This window comes from Piliocolobus tephrosceles, chromosome 16 (genome assembly GCF_002776525.5).
Source record: "Piliocolobus tephrosceles isolate RC106 chromosome 16, ASM277652v3, whole genome shotgun sequence".
Classification (NCBI taxonomy): Eukaryota; Metazoa; Chordata; class Mammalia; order Primates; family Cercopithecidae; genus Piliocolobus; species Piliocolobus tephrosceles.
This window is the reverse complement of record NC_045449.1, coordinates 66,816,533-66,837,177: the sequence shown is the minus strand read 5'-3', so window position 1 is coordinate 66,837,177 and position 20,645 is coordinate 66,816,533. Positions and strand designations below refer to the sequence as shown.

Genomic DNA, 20,645 nt, shown 5'->3' with positions numbered 1-20,645 from the left:
GCCTGAGGATCTGGGAGATGGAGCCGAGGGGGCGCGCGAAATGGGGGTCGGAGCAAGTGTGGACCCGGCGGGGCTCCCTGTGGGGTGCACTGCGGGCCGGGGGAGGAGGGGAGAGGGATGCGCGAGTGATCGGATGCTTGGTTCCTGTGGGTAGCTGGAAGGTGACTCTCCAGGGTCCAGGTCTCCCGCCCCTCCATCTTTTTACCCCCCACTCTTTTCCTATTTGGAACGAAGTGTGATCGGTCCCGGAAGAGAGACAGTGGCCCTAAAGCTTCCCTGTCCTAAATTTAGGAGGGTGGGGGGATGGGAGAAACGTCTCATCTTGGAGAGGGAGCCCCCTCAGGCTTTTGTGAGGGCACCGGGCGGGGAGCTGCCGGCTCCCCAAGGTCAGAAAGAAAGGTTGGGCTTAACCCCGCAGCAGGGAAGGATTAGGTTGGACCGAAGAACTTGTGCTATGAACGGTTGTGAACATAGAAGGGCAGATGACCTAGGTGGGTTATGGATCCTCTCTTGACTGTAGCATTAAGAACAAGCTGGATTCTAAACTGTTTGGATGCGGGGCCGTTTGACTCCGAAGGCGGGAGGTAGGATTTTATCGCGATGCACTCGCTGCCTTCCCAAGGGAGCCTGGCCTCGGGACCTGGGTCTTAAATTAGGGGTTCTGTGCTTGACATGCACGCCTAGAGTCCGGACTAAGTTGAGATTTCTTAATTTTTTTTCTCCCTCTTAATTTCCTCTGCAAGAATGTGTGGAGGAGAAAGTTGGGAAGCGTTACCTCAGAATGCTCTTCATGTTACGGTCTTTCCACAAGGATCCTTCTCTGAAATAGTTATTTCACGGGATAGAAGTTCTCAAAAGTATCCTGAGTTTATTTGGTCCTATGGTGAAAACCTCGGGTTCCCCCAAGCTGCTGCATGGGATTATTGATTTGGGTCATGGAGCAAGTGGAGCATAAAGCCTCTCCTTGTATAGAAAAGAAGAGTGGACTCAATTTGAAATTGGGGGCCCCATTACAGACGTGCTATCGGAATTAAGAACAAGAGCTTTAGATACAGTGAACCTGACCCGACTGCCGTATTATTCTTTCCCAAACCCAGTTTATACTTACGGTATTCTCTTGGGGTGTCTCACCTATCTGAAAAAAAATCTAAATATTTCCTACAAATAAAAATTCTACTGTACACAACTAATCTGAATGCATTTATACTGGTAGTAGATTCCTTTTATCTAGTACACAAGTAATCTCAACATGTTTTAAATAAGTTATTTGATTTGGACAGGCTTTTCTTGCCAGTGTTTAATGGAGTATGATGGGCCAAGCTCTGCCAGCTCTAGGATGGTCTAAGATGGTAGTTTTTTGGCTGGGCGTGGCGGCTCACGCCTGTGATCCCAGCACTTTGGGAGGCCGAGGCCGGTGGATCACCTGAGGTCAGGAGTTCGAGATCACCCTGGCCAACATGGTGAAACTCCTTCTCTACTAAAAATTCAAAAAACTTAGTCTGGCCTGGTGGCGGGCGCCTTAATCCCAGTTACTTGGGAGGCTAAGGCAGAATCGCTTGAACCCGGAAGGCGGAGGTTGCGGCGAGCCGAGATCACTGCACTCCAACCTGGGCAACAAAAGCGAAACTTCATCTCAAAAAAAAAAAAAAAAAAAGATGGATTTTCAGTAGATTGGTGGGTGTGTGGTGAGGGAGTCCCTGCTTGTTGATTGATTGGTTGATTGATTGACTGATTGATTGATAGAGTCTCACTCTGTCGACCAGGCTGGAGTGCAGTGGTCCCGTCATGCCTCACTGCAGCCTCAACCTCCCAGGCTCAGGTAATGCTCCCACGGCAGCCTCCTGAGTAACTGGACCACAGATGTGAGCTATCATACCCAGCTAACCTTTGTATTTTTGGTAGAGATGGGGTTTCACCATATTGCCCAGACTGGTCTTGAACTCCTGGGCTCAAGGAATCCACCCGTCTTGGCCTCCCAAAGTGCTGGGATTACAGATGTGAGCCACCTCACCAGACTGGGAGTCCCTGCTTCAACAGATCCTTTCTCTCTTATATAGAGAGTATTTTTTTTACAGTAAGAAAGAGTTCTGTTACTTTTAAAAATAAAGTTTGAAAACCACTAGTTTCCATACTATTTTTATTTGTTTTGAGACGGAGTCTCGCTGTGTTGGCCAGGCTGGAGTGCAGTGGTGCAACCTCGACCTCGGCTCACTGCAACCTCCACCTCCTGGGTTGAAGCAGTTCTCCTGCCTTCAACCTCCCAAGTAGCTGGGATTACAGGTACGCGCCACCACGCCCTGCTGTTTTGTATTTTTAGTAGAGACCGGTTTCACCATGTGGGCCAGGCTGGTTTCGAACTCCTGACCTGAAGTCATCTGCCTGCCTCGGCCTCCCAAAGTGCTGGGATTACAGATGTCGGTCACTGTGCCCAGCCCATACTCTTAAGATTATTTCTATGCCCAGTCTCTAGGAGATGACAGGAAGGTTGGAGAGAAATGAAATGATGCAATGTGATGGAATCAGCCATCTTTAGAAGTAGCAGATGCTAACCGGTAATCTGCACCTAGATGGTTAGGGGAGAATATAATCAGTTGTAGGGGTGCCTGCTAAAATTATAACCTGGTCTGTGGCATTAATGCCAAAAACTGTAATCTGATTGATTGAACCGATAGGGATGATCATGAAGCTGTAATCTTGCCAGTTGTTAACACCATTATTGAAAGAAGAATGTTTCAAGGATGAGATCTGCTAAGAGCCTAGAAAAAGGCAAATAAAGAACAGGTGGAACTCTTTCTTAATCTGGTACCATCCAAAGGAGAAGGCCACCAGCAGGCCAAAGAGATTATTCTGGTACTTTGAGAGATCAAGTAATTTATGAGGCAGGGATATTTCATGCGACTCTTCCGGAGATTAGTTGAAATCCACAAAACAAGCTCATCTTTTTTTGTTCTTACACTTCCTCTGCCATGCAACCTCCTTGACATTCATAGTCTTGTCCCTGGAAAGATCTATCCCCTGTTATAAATGAGGAGATAGCAAATTTTGATCCGGCTCATAAGTTTGGTTAGAGTGACTCAGCAGCCCAAAGCCCAATCAGCTGTTGGCACGCTGATAAAATGAGTGTGTGAGGACCAGCAGCTGCTACTTATTCGATGAGTTTCTCTTTGGGTGTCAACTGGCCTCCCAGCGGACGTTGCTTTGCCTCTGCAGAACACTCCCACGCAAATTCTCTGATCATATTAGGATGAAATTAGCAGTTTCTTGATTCAAATTTGTGATAAAAGCACATCTGTTTAGTGATTACTAAAACCTGGTATTCATCTTTGTTTTTTTAACCTCCATCTACTTCAGAGTAATGTGCAGCTAAGATGTGATCTCCTAAGAGAAAGGTAGGGAGCAGAAATGATGTCTTAGAATGACATAAATTACATAGCCCAGTGCAGGATGGTTGAAGCTTTATCAGAACCACACAGTCTTTTTTTTTTTTTTTTTTTTTTTTTTTTGAGGCGGAGTCTTGCTCTGTCGCCCGGACTGGAGTGCAGTGGCCAGATCTCAGCTCACTGCAAGCTCCGCCTCCCGGGTTTACGCCATTCTCCTGCCTCAGCCTCCCGAGTAGCTGAGACTACAGGCACCCGCCACCTCACCCAGCTAGTTTTTGTATTTTTAGTAGAGACGGGGTTTCACCGTGTTAGCCAGGATGGTCTCGATCTCCTGACCTCGTGATCCGCCCGTCTCGGCCTCCCAAAGTGCTGGGATTACAGGCTTGAGCCACCGCGCCCGGCCTAGAACCACAGTCTTTATTATTCCAAACTTAAGCTGAGATCCATACTCATTCTTAAAGTTAGACCTATTCAGAATGTTGCAGAGTACAGAGAATTGAGCTCAGGGTGATCATTTATTTTCTCCAATATTCAGACCTCAACTCAAAACCTTTAGAATTAAAGACCTGCCACTGTAAGCCACCCTACTCTAATAGAAAGTGTATAATTATATAGAAGACACTATATCCTCCAATTGTACATGCTTTCCAAAAGCTGTGTGTCCACACTAGCCTTTTGTCTCTTATCTATAGAGAGCTGAAACTTTAAGGGTTTTTTAATAGGTGCTGCTGCCACGTACATACAGACCTCTAGCCTGTGCTGCTGGGGAGAATGTTCTGCAGTGACAGGAATGTCCTTTATCTGTGCTGGTCAGCGCAGTAGCCACTAGCTACACGTGGCCACTGAGCACTGGAAACAGGGCTGCTGTGACCTAGAAACTGGATGGTTAATTTTAGTTAATGTAAATGTAAATAACCATATGTGGCTAGTGGCTACCATATTGGACAGTACAGTTCCGGGCAATTTGACTTAAAATTTTACCTCCTTTAATTTATTTCTGTTTTCTAACGGGTTCAGAAATCGTTTTGACAGCACATAATTCTTAAATAGAGTACATACAAATTTGGTCTTTCTTGCACATCTGAGAACACTTGCCTAAGAAAGATGTGTGATTTTTCTTTAAACCTGGAAATTTTAAGCAGCTTATGCTATAATCTCATAGTAACAATCTAGTGAAGTAATTGTTATATCATAATACCAGCTAGTGTTGCCAGAATAATCAGGTTAATGTGACCAAGAGGTACCTTTATAAGGGTTTTCAGGGCAAATAGGCAAAGGCAGCCACTCTTATTTCAAATGTTGTCATATGGAAGGGAGTACAATTAGGTAACTTGGAATTGTAATTTCAGGGAGTGTAGAAAGAAGAAAATCTTAATTAGGTTGAAAGCTTAGTCATTAACCTCTTCCTGTTCTTGTTTTAGTCCCAACAGACATTTAAAATTGTTAAGCTTCTTTTTAGAAATGAGTTTTACTAATTTAAGCTTGACCTTCCTGCTGCTATCTTGTCTTTTTGTGCTTAGTGTCCCGTGATGGTGTACTTGCAATCAGTAACCTATCAGGATATCATATGGTGAATTATGTTTTCTCAGGCGAGAGGGCAAATTTATATGTTGTTATGGTTTGCAATTCAAGTGTCCAAAACATCAGTTCTCCATGTGATTTAATTTCAGGAAAAGGAGAAGGAATGGCAACGAAGAAGACAACCATCTTCCCCCCCAGACCAAAAGGAGTAGCAGAAACCCTGTCTTTCAGGATTCCTGGGACACAGAGGTAGGACGTGTGGCCACATAGTCTTGTTTTCACTGCTTCAGTGAAATAACCCAGTATCCGCTGTGTAATTACATTTACTTAAAGAATAATTTAAAATGACCTTACTTGATTACGATGGTTTAAGCTTTCTTTTTCCAAATCAGGACCTCTTTGAGGAAACTGTGTACCCTCTCCCCAGCAAAACAGTACATATCTGCACATAGTCATACGTGCGCACACTGATTTGTATTTGTTAGAAATTTTGTGGCTCTTTGAAAGCCTATGTTTGAACTCCCTGTTTGGTATTTCAGCAGCCAACTTCTTTTCTGCTAGTTTATAAACCATGAATTGTCCTTAAGATAAACGTATTTTGTTGCTTCAATTCAAATGCCTTTTAAGAGAAACTTTAAGCATGTAAAATATGTAAGGTATGTGTATGCAAAATCCCATTTTTCAGTGTTTTTACTTTTCATTATTTTGTCCTGAAAAGAGTTCTTATGGTGAGAGGGAACGGGAGGTGGGTGTACTTGAACTTTTTTACAGTTTTCGATTTCCTGAAAGAGTGCTTCAGTACGCAGACTGAGGATCAATTTTCTGTGCAATTGGAAGGCTGCTCTATGCTGGGGAAAGGGAACCAATGTAAAGTAATGCTGCTATTGAGTTATGCAGCTAGAGATTTTGACCCTTAACGGTTGTCACGCTAAGAGAAAAGCCGCAACAACAAAGAACCCTAGCCTCATAACTCACAGTAGAATTCTTCCACACCCACATAATTTGTACTTAATTAGTTCCTGATAATAAGATTTGACCTATATCCAGTCTGTCTTTGCCAGCAATTCAAAGTAACTCCCCCAAGGGGGAAAAATTGGGAACTTTCGTGGAGGTAACATTCATTCAGAGACAGTGAACAAGTGCAGAATAGAATCCTTCTGTGTGGAGACCTGAGTTTCTACAGCTGTTTTTCCTCCTTTAATATTTTCCTGGCCGAGCGTGGTGGCTTACACCTGTAATCCCAGCCCTTTGGTAGGCCGAGGCAGGCAGATCACAAGGTCAGGAGTTTGAGACCGTCCTGGCCACATGGTGAAATGCCGTCTCTACTAAAAATACAAAAATTAGCCGGGTGTGGTGGTGCGCGCCTGTAATCCCAGCTACTCAGGAGGCTGAGGCAGGAGAATCGCTTGAACCCAGGAGGCGGAGGTTGCAGTGAGCTGAGATTGCCCCAGTTTACTCCAGCCTGGGTGACAGAGCAAGACTCTGTTTCAGAAAAAAAAAAAAATATATATATATATATATATATAATTATCAGCAAGGTAATTGAGCTTGTTTAATGTAATAGTTGGGGAATCTCAGAGATGAAAGAAAACAAGATTAGAGGCTACCATGAATATCTAATGATAAAACCCTGTAATAGTAATTGAGTTTCCATTCTTTTGAACTGTAAGACTGTTCATTAAAAGAATATGCAAAGATTACTTTAATGGTGTTGGCATCAGTATTTCCTTACTTGTGTCTGTATGTAAGTCCTGCTATATGATGTTCATTTCAGTCAAGGGTATGGTAGGTCTAACTCTCTGTATTAACATGTTTTTCCCTGTATCTGCCAGTTTTGAAGCCTGAGAATAGCAGTAGCAATTGCCATCTTTTTCTTGCTTTTATCCCTTGGTTAAAAAAAGAAAAAAACTGTCATCCTTTTTAAATAATTAACATTTCTGATCTCTTAAGTAAGGCAGATATTGTAGTGTTGTTTTTTATTTTTTTATTTGTTTTTTTTTTTTGGGGGGGGGGGTACAAAATGACCTTTACTCTCTTTCTAAAATCTATGCATTGGGCTCACAGAAGAAAACAATGTCTTATTACTCAACCTTCTGGGTTCTCTAGCTTGTCCTTACTTGTCCAAAGAAATTCAGTTGTTGAGCCACTCCGTAATCATTATCTGAAGGAAGGACTAGATTGTCTTTCTTATCATTTGAAGTCATTACTGGTAGTTTCTGTCTGAACTCACTGGTAGATCACCTAATGGGGTGTTATAACCATTAGTTTCAGCCTTACTTACTGAACACTGACCAGAATAGCCTGCTGTGCTGTCCTGTCCTGTCCTATCCTATGCTGTGCTGTGCTGTGCTATGCTGTCCTGTCCTATCCTGTGTTGTCCTGTGCTGTGCTGTCCTGTCCTGTCCTATCCCATGCTGTGCTGTGCTGTGTTATGCTGTCCTGTCTTATCCTGTGTTGTCCTGTGCTGTGCTGTGCTGTCCTGTCCTGTCCTATCCTATGCTGTGCTGTGCTGTGCTATGCTGTCCTGTCCTATCCTGTGCTGTACTGTGCTGTGTTATGCTGTCCTGTCCTATCCTGTGTTGTCCTGTGCTGTGCTGGGCTGGGCTGGGCTGGGCTGTGCTGTGTGGTCCTGTCCTGTCCTGTGCTGTGTTGCATTGCGCTGTGCTCCCTGGTGGTGGTATTAACAAGCAACAAGGACAAGTGAATGATGAGAGACCTAGAGAAGGAAAAGGCAGAGGGAAAATCTTTTAAAATGGAAAGTTAAGCCCCAAATAATTAAGTTTTCACTACTGGAATAAATGATTATGTTTGTAGCAGCAAAAAATCAAGTTTAGGGACATTTGGCTGCTTTTTGATGACTGTGTATAAAAGGGAAAATAAAACAATTCATTTGTAATTATATTAATAGTTTAGACAAATATTGTGTTAATAACATTACTAATGAAAATGTTTTCTTTTAATTCTGAGGTAGGGCCATGAGATCAGTTTCCTTGAAACTAAGTTATGTAAGAGAAACCATTTCCTGTGTTTTCCCTGAATGAATAAGCTCTGTCACCCAGGCTGGAGTGCAGTGGCGTGATCTGAGCTCACCGTAACCTCCACTTCCCAGGCTCAAGCAGTACTCCTACCTCAGCCTCCCAAGTAGCTGGAACTTCAGGCACATGCTACCACGCTGGATTAATTTTTTTAAGGTTTTTTTTTTTTTTTTTTTTTTTTTTTGTAGAGACGATGTCTCACTATATGGCCCAGGCTGGTCGTGAACTTCTGGGCTCAAGCGATCCTCCCACCTCAGCCTCCCCAGAATGCTGGGATTACAGACTTGAGCCACCATGCCTGGCTAGAATTCCCTTCCTTCCTTCCCTCTTGCTCCCCTCCCTTCCTCTCCCCTCCCCTCCCCTTCCCTCCCCTTTCCTTCTCGTCCCTTCCCCTCCTTCCTCTCTTCCTTTCTCCCTCCCTTCCTCCTTCCCTCCCTCCTTTCCTTCCTCCCTTTCTTTTCTTTCTGACAGGGTCTCCCTCTGTTGCCCAAGCTGAGTGCTCTGGAATGATCATGGTTCACTACAGCCTCAACCTCCGGGGCTCAAGTGATCCTCCCACCTCAGCCTCCTGAGGTGCTGGGACTATAGGCGTGTGCCACCAAACCTGGCTAATTTTTTAAATTTTTTGTAGAGACAGGGTCTCACTATGTTGCCCAGGCTGGTCTTGAACTCCTGGCCTCTTACCCTCCTCCACTGGGCCCGGCCAGAATTCTCTTTCTTCTCCTTTTTTTTGTTAACCTGGCTGATTAATAATTCTTTTTCTTATAACTTGAACTTTGTGAGGAATTTTTTTTTTAATTCTAAGAGAGATTTAAAAGTTACTTACAATTCATTTCTAAAAGTTAACCTTTTCTCTTAAATACAATAATAATGGCAAGTACTGGGAAATATGTGAGGTGTTTTATTTATGTTAAACCATTAAATTGTGCCACTAGTAAATCACAATTATCTGTACAATGGAAATAGTATCTGCCTCTTCTTTCCTAGATGCTATAAAGCTAAAGAATATGAAATGATTTGCCGGATTAGTTATGTAGAGAGAAACTTGATGTGTGCAAAAGTTAATGTGCGCGTAAATGGCTTCTTTCTCCCATTTTTTTTTTTTTTTTTAATTGTTTATTGTTTTTTGAAAGGGAGTTTGGCTCTTGTTGCCCAGGATAGAGTGCAGTGGCGCAATCTCGGCTGACTGCAACCTCCGTGTCCCGGGTTCAAACAATTCTCCTGCCTCAGCCTCCCTAGTAGCTGGGATTATAGGCATGTGCCACCACAACCTGCTAGTGTTGTATTTTTAGTAGACATGGGGTTTCTCCATGTTGGTCAGGCTGGTCTCGAATTGCTGACCTCAGGTGATCTACCTGCCTCGACCTTCCAAAGTGCTGGGATTCCAGGCGTGAGCCACCATGCCTGGCCTATTTTAGTAGGTATTATTATCTCCACTTTTCAGATGGAAAAATTGGCACACAGAAAGATAGTCACTTGTCCAAAGAGCACAGCTAGTAAGAGGCAGAGAAGGAGCGGAGCCCCAGGGCGTGGTTGTCGGGCTGTGGGCTCCTGACCATGTGGCTCTCTCAGAAGATAGAGCAGAGGTTCTGTGAGACTTTGCTAAATATATCCAGGAGCAGCTAGGACCTAGTCTTCTCTTTTTTTTTTGAGACAGAGTCTCACTCTGTCACCCAGGCTGGAGTGCAGTGGCGTGATCTCGGCTCACTGCAGCCTCCACCTCCCAGGTTCAAGTGATTCTCCTGCTTCAGCCTCCTGAGTAGCTGGGATCACAGGCACCCGCCAGCTCGCCCAGCTAATTTTTGTATTTTTAGTAGAGGTTTCGCCATATTGGCTAGGCTGGTCTCAAACTCCTGACCTCCGGTGATCCACCCGCCTCAGCCTCCCAAAGTGCTGGGATTATAGGTGTGAGCCACCATGTCCAGCCCTAATCTTCTTTTGAATCAGGAACAGAGAAGAGCAGTGTTCCTTCTCTTTTTATCTAGAAGATGTTTTTTTCAAGTACATGCCATGATATGATCTTAGCTATAAAGCAATTTTAGATTTCTAGCAGGAAGAAAAGCAAAAATAAATAAATAAATAATAAGTTGAGGTCTTGTGTTTTTTTCCAAATCTCTGATTGGTGCTTGAATTGAAGACTTTGAATTTTAACTCCAGTAACTTGGACTTAATGACTTACAAGCCTTAGAATACTCTTTTTAAGTTGAAGTATTTGCTAATTTAATTTTTTTTTTTTGAGATAGGGTCTTGCTCAGTTGCCTAGGCAGGAGTGCAGTGGTGCTGTCATGGCTCACAGAAGCTGTGAACTCATGGGCTTAAGCACTCTTCCCTGCTCAGCCTCCCAAATATCTGGGACTACAGGTGTGCGCTACCACACTTGGCTAGTTTTAAAATTTTTTTTTGTGGCGATGGGGGTCTCCTCATGTTGTCCAGGCTGATCTTGAACTCCTGGGCTCAAGCAATCCTTCCACCTTGACCTTCCAAAGTACTAGGATTACAGGCATGCGCCACCACGCCCAGCCTAATGTTTTGTTTTGTGTAAAGCCACTTCGGATGAATCACGTTAGTTAACATCTATCTCAGGCTCAGTTTTCTCTTCAGTGAGCAAGAAGTGAAATGATTTTATCAATTTTTGTCTTTCTGTCAAGTCCTGATCTTGGACAACTATTTGGATGGGTAAAAACTACTTAGATTTAAGTTAGTTAAATTTTTTTTTAGGGTCTGGTCTTTTTAGATTGAATTCTATTATTTACATGTAGAAGGAGTAATGTTCTTTACTTTCAGTTTTAATATTTTTATCTACAAATTACATTAGAAATTACTATGTAAATCTGGCTTCTGTTACCTAGGTATATGCCTTCTACTTGAGTACAAGTGCTTCTACTTGAGTAAATAAAAGCAATACTTTCTCATCCTTGGGAGGGAAGAAATTAAAATCTAAATTTGACTGGGCGCGGTGGCTCATGCCTGTAATCCCAGCACTTTGGGAGGCTGACGCGGGCACATCTTGAGGTCAGGAGTTCGAGACCAGCCTGACCAACATGGTGAAACCCCGTCTCTACTAAAAATACAAAAATTAACTGGGCGTGGTGGCGCATACCTGTAATCCTAGCTACTCAGGAGGCTGAGGCGGGAGAACTGCTTGGACCTGGTAGGCAGAGGTTGCAGTGAGCTGAGATTGCCCCACTGCACTCCAGCCTGGGCAACAGAGTGAGACTCCATCTCAAAAAAAAAAAAAAAACCCTAAATTAAAAAAAAAAGCAATACCTTTTAAAAGTACAAAGACCTCAATTTTTTTAAATACCTTTAACTTAGCTTAATAAGATCATTTTGATTTTTTAGACCAGTGTGAAGTAATGTCAGATAGAGAGTGAAAGAATGTGGAGATGAAAAAGAAGTGGCCGCTGGGCCATGTATAATCCCAGCACTTTGGGAGGCGGAGGCAGGTAGATCACCTGAGGTCAGGAGTTCGACACCAGTGTGGTCAATATGGCAAAACCCCGTCTCTACTAACAATACAAAAATTAGCCGGGCGTGGTGGTGCACGCCTATAGTCCCGGTTACTCAGGAGGCCTAGGCGGGAGAATCACATGAACCTGGGAGGTGGAGGTTGCAATGAGATGAGATCGCACCATCGCACTCCAGCCTGGGTGACATAGCGAGTTTCCATCTCTGAAAAAAAAACAAAACAAAACAGAAGTGGCTTACCTAGGACAGCTTCAGCCCCTTTCTTGTCTCTACTAGAAAGCAAACTTTTTGATGTTAATAATATTAAAATCCTAAGGGGATTCTTAGTGGGAATGCAGAAATGTGAGAAATTAAAAAATAATAGAACCAGGGGATCCATGTATCATAAAATTAGGAATCTATAAATTCATTTGTTTTAACTGATAAGAATTAGCTGAGTGTTAGGTGATTTTTAAAAAAATAATGTGAATTCATATGACAATAGGAGTATTTAGAATAATTTTTTTAAATGTTATTTTAAGCTCTTCATTCTTGCTCCTTCTCATCTTTAATCCATCTTAGAGTAGTAGTATTAATACGTTCTAAGAGACTGATTTGGTCGACTCTTTTCAGTGGAACTGTTAGGGTTGTGTGTTTAGAACCCTGAAGCAAATTAACTCTGAAATTAAGTTTTTTTTTTTTTTTTTTCTTTTTTTGGAGACAGGGTCTCACTCTGTCTCCCAGGCTAGAGTGTGGTGGTATGATGGCTCACTGCAGCCTTGACCACCTCAGGCTTAGGTGATCCTCCCACCTCAGCCTCCTGAGTAACTGGGACTACAGGCGCACACTGCCATGCCCAGCTTATTTTTATATTGTTTTTGTAGAGACAGGTTTTCACCATGTTGCCTAGGCTGATCTCGAGCTCCTGGACTTACGCGATCCACCTGCCTCGTCCTTCCAAAGTGCTAGGATTATAGGCATGAGCCACCATGCCTGTCCTGAGATTAATTTCTTAAAAGATCCATTCAAAAGGAAGGAACAGTGCTGTTAGTCTAATTTATAGTATACATTTACTTTGCTTACAGTTTAAGTCCTTGATATGTTTGTAAATACATCAGCTCACAGCATACTAAGCTACCCCAAGCAGTTTTGTTGTTTTGTTTGTTTGTTTGTTTGTTTGTTTGTTTTTTTTTTTTTGAGATGGAGTCTCGCTCTGTCTCCCGGGCTGGAGTGCAGTGGCCGGATCTCAGCTCACTGTAAGCTCTGCCTCCCGGGTTTACGCCATTCTCCTGCCTCAGCCTCCGGAGTAGCTGGGACTACAGGCGCCCGCCACCTCGCCCGGCTAGTTTTTTGTATGTTTTAGTAGAGACGGGGTTTCACAGTGTTAGCCAGGATGGTCTCGATCTCCTGACCTCGTGATCCGCCCGTCTCGGCCTCCCAAAGTGCTGGGATTACAGGCTTGAGCCACCGCGCCCGGTCTGTTTGTTTGTTTTGAGACAGAGTTTTGCTCTTGTTGCCCAGGCTGGAGTGCAGTGGTGTGATCTCAGTTCACCACAACCTCTGCCTCCCAGGTTCAAGCGATTCTCCTGCCTCAGCCTCCCGAGTAGCTGGGATTACAGATGCTTGCCATTATGGCTGGCTAATTTTTTTGTTGTTGTTTGTATTTTTAGTAGAGATGAGGTTTTACCTTGTTGGCCAGGCTGGTCTCCAACTCCTGACCTCAAGTGATCCACCTGCCTTGGCCTCCCAAAGTGTTGAGATTACAGGCATGAGCCACTGCGCCCAGCCCTGCTTTTCAAATTAAGAAGAGAAAGCATTTGGTTCTAGATAATATACACGTAGCTGTCTTCTTATGAAGCAGAATGGCTTAGTGATTAATATTTCTGCCTGGGGTGGGGATGCTTTCTTAAGGTTATTAGTAGAAATAGTGCTGGGAGTGGTTTAGTTACTGCCATGGGTGTAAGTGAGTTGTCTCTTAAACTGACGTTGTACAGTGGAAAAATAAAATGAAAGGCAGGCCTGGCTGAGAGACCAAAAGGCTTCTGTGCCCTTTGATGTATCATTTGAGCCCTTTGGACTAAGAAAATGAACTTCAACTTCCCCGTCCTGTGCCTCACAGTTTCGTTGTATCTGCCCCTCTGCCAAAGAGAGTAGTCCTTCTGCCTGTCTGCTCTATATTCTCCCAGGACTCCTGAAAGCTTTTTCTAGTATTTCTCCCTTCTTTTCATCTCTTCAGATTCCTTTTACCCACTCTTTCTTTCCCTGGCCTGCTAGTGGACTCTTTTCCCCAGTCACCTCCTCTCTGCCTTGTTTTCCCCTCAGCTTCCTGTGTGCCTTCTCCCTCTCCCTTCACGACAGACACCTTCAGTTGCCTGCAGCCACTGCTGGGACTTTCTCATCAGCCTTCCCTCCCTTCCTCTCTGGATCCTGTCTTCCTCCTTGACTCCGTTCAAACTTTTTGCCATGCTCACCAATGGTCTTTCCATTCAGCAAACAGTTCCCGAACACCTGCTGTCTGCCCAGCACTGTCCTGATGCTCCGAGTCCCCTGTATCTTCTTCCTCTCCTTCTGGAGTTCTTTTCTTCCCCCTCGGGGGTGGGGCGTGTTCTCCTTCCTTGCCGTTTCCACAGTCCTCCTGGGCATGCCTTCCTGCTTGTTGTATTATGAAAGTTCCCAGTGGGGCTCTGCTCTCAGACCCCTGACCTCATTCATCGTCCACAGGTTCCTAGGATCCCCACTCATAAGTATAGACCTGAGCCAGTCTTACATGCTCAGGACCCACGTGTTCCTGCAGCCCTCATGGCTCTTGATAATCTAGCCATCACCTCTTGTGCAGTTTCCCTCTCACTCACTCCTGCCAAGGGCCCACCCACACCACACCTTGCTTTTCTGAGATTGCTTTTGTTCCCATTGGTCATACCCTGCCTATGAAAATTCTTCCTCATCCTCCTGGGCCCAGCTGAGACACTATTCATGGTAAGGAGCCTTTCCTAGTACTCAGTCAGCATCCATTGCCGGATTCCCGTCACCGCAGTAGCTGTGAACAGTTGTTACCAATGGATATGGTGCCACCACTTTCTTGATTCAGCTCAGTAAATATTTACTGAATGCTTCAGCAGCCCTAGTGGAATGACTTGTACGTAGTAGGCACACAAACATTTCTTTGCCCAGTGGTTGGATGTGAGAACAAGCTGCACCCTCCTTTTGCCAGCATGGTGCTGAGGTGGGGCCCTGGCGTTTACGCTTTAAAAAGCCCCTAGTGGCCAGGTGCAGTGACTTACACTTACAATCCTAGCACTCTGAGGGGCTGAGGCAGGAGGATATCTTGAGCCCAGGAGTTCAAGACCAGCCTGGGCAACAGAGTGAGACCCCGTCTCTACAAAAAATAGCTTGGCATGGTGGCATGCACCTGTAGTTTCAGCTACTCAAGAGGCTGAGGTGGGAGGATCGTTTGAGCGTGGGAGGTCAAGGCTTGAGTGAGTTGTAATCATGCCACTGCTCCAGCCTGAGTGACAGAGCAAGACTCTTTTCCAAAAAATGAAATAAAAAGCCCATAGGTAATTCCAAAATATTGTATCATGGCAGTTCTCTTCTGGGTCTTACCCAGATGTCTGCAGTTACAAGGATACAATGGTAGATTTTTTTTTTTTTTTTTTTTTTTTTTTGAGACGGAGTCTCCCTCTGTTGCCCACGCTGGAGTGCAGTGGCGCAGTTTGGGCTCATTGCAAGCTCCGCCTCCCGGGTTCACGCCATTCTCCTGCCTCAGCCTCCCAAGTAGCTGGGACTACAGGCGCCTGCCACCACGCCCCGCTAATTTTTTGTATTTTTCTTAGAGATGGGGTTTCACCGTGGTCTTGGTCTCCTGACCTCGTGATCCGCCCACCTCAGTCTCCCAAAGTACTGGGATTACGGGTATGAGCCACTGCGCCCGGCCCAATGGTAGATTTTATTATTGCCAGAACTAACCTAGAATCCTTCTTTTTCACACAGATCTTCAAAACAGGACTCTTTGTATATTGTTTAGAGAGATTCTTGGCCAGAGCCTTCATAAATTTATCTTGATTGTGTTCATAGACCTGCAAGGGGTTTTCATTTCACAGATCATGCACAGCTTTTTTCTCTTTGGATTGCTAATACAGATTTGTCATGAAAACAGCCTGGTCACATGTCATGTCAGCACGAAGTCTAAATGGACAATTCAGAGAAAAGAAAATGAGCTTTGTAACCACTGATTTTATTAAACTGTTTGATGAGTCTGTAAGGCATCAGGATCTAAGAGTGGGATTCCTATTTGATGGTCCTTCTCAGTCCCAAAGTCTTTGGACCCTTGTGTCTCTTTTGGTAAAAGAATTTGCTGTCTTTTCGAGAACAGATGTGACAAGGTAAACACTTCTCTACCAAGATAGCAGTTTCCATGTCCAAAGCCATGTATCAAGTAGTGGCTTTTGCCCTCAAGCAATCTGATAATAAAAAGCTTCAACTAAGTGAGGGAAATAGGATTTTTTCCTATTTCAAGATTTTTACTTTAGGAGACAAAAATGCTTTACTTCTGTATATATCTTAAGGCACTGATACAGACTTCAAATTTAGTTTTATGCCTTTTGGGTTAAAAGTGAAGAATGGTCTTTCCTTTGTCCCATAAAGCAGATGACTTTGGTGGCTGACAGTGTTAAGATCAACTACAGTAACTTAAAAAAAGTTTTTTGACCCTGTTCCATAGAAATGCTTTATTTTGTAACCCAGTACATACCAAATATATTTGTGAATAATTGAAAGAAAACTTCACAGAACAATATCCTTATGTCGCGCACACTTTGTTTTCCTTTTTTTAAATGCTGGTTGTAACCCACCAATTTTATGCTGGTTTCACTCTCAATTTGAAAAATCCTGGTCCGTCTGTAGATTGTGTGACACTCCCTAAGCCTCCCCAGTAGTGAGAAAACTGGTCTGAATTGTCAGAAAATGGAAACCAAAGCATCAATAGTTTAAAACTATTGTTGGCGTGCTCAATACAAGTGAATACAACTGAAGCAGCTTTAGAAGTTTAGAGGTAGTTAAGGTGAAACAATCTTCTCAAAATAATATTGGCAATATCTATACTTTTCAGTCTCCATTTTGAAGTTAAATGTAATTGAAGACCTTACTTGGTTTTGTAGTAGCATTCTTTTTTTTTTTTTTTGAGACAGAGTGTCACTCTGTTACCCAGGCTGGAGTGCAGTGGTGCCTTCTTGGCTCAGTGTAACCTCTGCCTCCCAGGTTCAAGCAATTCTCCTGCCTCAGCCTGTTGAGTAGCTGGGACTACAGGGATGCGACACCACGCCCAGCTAATTTTTAAATTTTTTGTAGATACGGGGTTTCGCCATGTCGGCCAGGCTGGTCTCGAACTCCTGGCCTCAAGTGGTATGCCTGCCTTGGCCTCCTGAAATGCTGGGATTACAGGCATGAGCCACCATGCCTGGCCCATGGTAGCATTCTTTTATTTTTTTTTTTGAGACAGAGTCTTGCTCTGTCGCCCAGGCTGGAGTGCAGTGGCACAATCTCAGCTCACTGCAAGTTCTGCCTCCTGGTTTCACACCATTCTCCTGCCTCAGCCTCCCAAGTAGTTGGGAGTACAGGCGCCCGCCACCACGCCCTGCTAATTTTTGTATTTTTAGTAGAGACAGGGTTTCACCGTGTTAGCCAGGATGGTCTCAATCTCCTGACCTCGTGAGCTGCCCTCCTTGGCCTCCCAAAGTGTTGGGATTCCAGGCGTGAGCCACCACACCTGGCCATGGTAGCATTCTTTAGCTGCTCACTCATGATCAGTTCCTTCCTCAAAAGAAATGATTTTTGGTAGACACTTTAGAAAATAAATTTTAAAATAAAATAGAAGATCCAAATCCTAAATATTTTGTCATATATATCCTTCCAGATTGTTTTTGGTGTATATAAATATATATATGTATACATTTGAGAAAAACAATTTAAGAATCAACTGATATACTATATGCACTGTTTAGTATGAACTGAAATGATATAAAAAATGATGCTAAAGACTTCGATGTTAGTGTATGTACATCTCTATGATCATTGCTAATGGCTGAATAGAATTTCATCATATATGTATATAATGGATGTAATATAATTAAACTAATTCTTTATTGGACATTTAGGTCATTCTGGTTTTTAGCCATTATAAATAAGGCCCAGTAAACACTTTTTTTTTTTTTTTTTTTGAGACAGAGTCTCGCTCTGTTGCCAGGTGGAGTGCAGTGGCATGATCTCGGCTCACTGCAACCTCTACCTCCCGGGTTTAAGTGATTCTCCTGCCTCAGCCTCCCAAGCAGCTGGGACTACAGGTGCGCACCACCACGCCCAGCTAATTTTTGTATTTTTAGTAGAGACGGGGTTTCACCATGTTGGCCAGGATGCTCTCAATCTCTTGACCTCGTGATCCCGCCTGCCTCAGCCTCCCAAAATGCTGGCATTACAGGCATGAACCAGCATGCCCGGCCACAATTTTTTAAATGAACTGGAAATTGCAAATCTACCTAACCCTGAAAAAAACAAAAAAAGTTATGTACAGAAATCTTTCCTAATCTATTTAAAGAACTTTTGCCTTTTCTCAGAGTAGCATCACCCTTGTGCTATTATAGTGTGACACAGATATAATTTGAGATGAAAACTTGACTTACTAGAAACTGATTGTAGTTCTTGCCTTGATTTTCAGACAGTACCTGTATTGAGAAACAGTAAAGAAAACAGACTAAGAGGAAACAAAGCGTTCTGCGTGGTGGGTTTCTTATTGAGTGTAGTTACCTGTTTGTTAAATATTCGTGATTCTCAAGGTGCAAGTGGCCATTCTACGTTGTTATGCTAGGTTAGGAGAGGCCTTTGTAGAATACAATTTGTGTTTTTGACTTTGACTTCTTAAGCCTCTATGTAAATACAGTTGCAGCTGCTGCACATCCTGCTATCTGACTTCATCAGCCCAGCCCATTGTCATCCTTTCATGAGGTTTTTATTTTTTATTTTTTTTTGTTCTAGAAAGAGGGGTTGTCTCCTGCTACCTATAGGCAATGGGGTATGTGGCCATAGCTCCAATGGCCTTGGCACCATCACAAGTCTTGGTTTCAGTCTTGTTAATGATGGCAGCTTTGTGAACATTGCTTGTTTTCATTGTTTCAGATAAGTTATATGCATATTATTGGTTGTAATTTTTGGTCAAAAAAGGGATAGAACTAGGATTTTAAAAATCACTTTAAAATATATATGTTTGTAAACAGCATTTTATTTAATTCATACATTTTTTTTTTTTTTTTTTTTTTTGAGATGGAGTCTTACTCTGTCCCCCAGGCTGGAGTGCAGTGGCCGGATCTCAGCTCACTGCAAGCTCCGCCTCCCAGGTTTACGCCATTCTCCTGCCTCAGCCTCCCGAGTAGCTGGGACTACAGGCGCCCGCCACCTCGCCTGGCTAATTTTTTATATTTTTTTTAGTAGAGACGGGGTTTCACCAGGTTAGCCAGGATGGTCTCGATCTCCTGAACTCGTGATCCGCCCGTCTCGGCCTCCCAAAGTGCTGGGATTACAGGCTTGAGCCACCGCGCCCGGCCAATTCATACATTTTTATAATAAAAATAAATAACCACATTGCAAAGAAGTTAAAGTGTAGAAAAAACCAAGCAACTATAATCTTTCCATTCTAACATAACTACTGTGATTTCATTCTTTCTTTCCAGTCTTTGTTTATATTTTTTGAGACAGTCTCATTCCGATTGCCTAGGCTGCAGTGCAGTGGCGCAATCTTGGTTCACTGCCACCTTGACCTCCCAGGCTCAAGTTATTCTCCCATGTCAGCTTCCTGAGTAGTTGGGACTATAGGCGCAAGCTACCACACCCAGATAACTTTTTTGTTTTCTTTTTTTTGTATGTTTTGTATTGTTTATGAGACGAAGTCTTGCTCTGTTGCTAGGCTGGGGTGCAGTGACATGATCTCGGCTCACTGCAACCTCTGCCTCCCGGGTTCAAGCAGTTCTCCTGCCTCAGCCTTCCTAGTAGCTGGGACCACAGGCGCACACCACCATGTCCAGCTAATTTTTGTATTTTTAGTGAAGACGGGGTTTCACCATGTTGGCTGGGATGGCCTCGATCTCCTGACCTCGTGATCTGCCCGCCTCGGCCTCCCAAAGTGCTAGGTTTACAGGCATGAGCCACTGCACCCGGCCTTTTTTTTTTTTTTTTTTTTTTTTTAGACAAAGTCTCACTTCTGTTGCCCAGGCTGGAGTGCAGTGGCACAATCTCGGCTCACTGCAACCTCTGCCCCCCAGGTTCAAGTGATTCTTCTGCCTTGGCCTCCTTCATAGCTGGAATTACAGGTGCCCTCCACCATGGCTGGCTAATTTTTGTATTTTTAATAGAGATGGGGTTTCTCCGTGTTGGCCAAGCTGGTCTTAAACTCCTGACCTCAGGCATGAGCCACTGCACCCAGCCGATCTTTTTGTATTTTTAATGGAGATGGGGGTTTTGCCATGTTGGCCAGGTCTCGAACTCCTGCACTCAAGCAGTCCACCTGCCTCAGCCTCCCTAAGTGCTGGGATTGTAAGTGTGAGGCACTGTACCCGGCCTCCAGTCTTGATTTTTCTTATGTGTAAGACTTTACCTAGTTGTAACCAGCTATTTCAGAACCAGTGTCTTTGCCTAAGGGAATATAAGTTTGGATGTATTAAAGGGCTAAGTTAAAAAAAATTATATGCTAGATATTAATTACTAGAATTCTTTCTCATGTGCTGAATACAATATTGTATTGAGTTGTAAATACAGAAAGGTACCACCAATTGAGTTATCAGGGTTGTCATTTATTAGAAATGCAACAGTAAAATAATAAAATAAGGCTGGGCATGGTGGCTCATGCCTGTAATCTCAGCACTTTGGGAGGCCAAGGCAGGAGGATTGCTTGAACTCAGGAGTTAGAGAGCAGCCTGAGCAACATAGCGAGATCTTGTCTCTGCTAAAAAAAAAAAAAATTTACTGGGCATGGCGACGTGCATATGTAGGACGAGCTGCTCAGGGGCTGAGGTGGAACGATTGCTTGAGCCCAGGAGATTGAGGCTGCAGTGAGCTTGATCCACTGCACTCCAGCCTGTGTGACAGAGTGAGACCTTGTCTCCAAAAAAGATAAAATAAAATAAAATAAATTGTAAAATACCGTAATTCTGGAATGGGTCCTTCACGTCACCCTCCCCTTTGAGAGTCCTAGTGGTGGAAGGCAGAAATTTCTGAAAGT

The 20,645-nt window shown here is 43.7% G+C and overlaps 1 protein-coding gene across 3 annotated transcripts in view; it reads left to right on the top strand.

Moving 5' to 3' along the window:
* FAM104A (family with sequence similarity 104 member A) overlaps positions 1–20,645 on the top strand; it is a 24,107-nt gene that overhangs the window by 336 nt on the left and 3,126 nt on the right. Inside the window, exons 2-3 of one of the 3 annotated variants that reach the window (XM_023211932.1) lie at positions 5,051–5,150; positions 18,093–18,155. In XM_023211932.1, the coding sequence (XP_023067700.1) occupies positions 5,051–5,150; positions 18,093–18,155 (163 nt within the window). The remainder of the gene's footprint in view (positions 1–5,050; positions 5,151–18,092; positions 18,156–20,645) is intronic. The other 2 variants (XM_023211933.1, XM_023211934.2) reach the window with 2 other exon arrangements.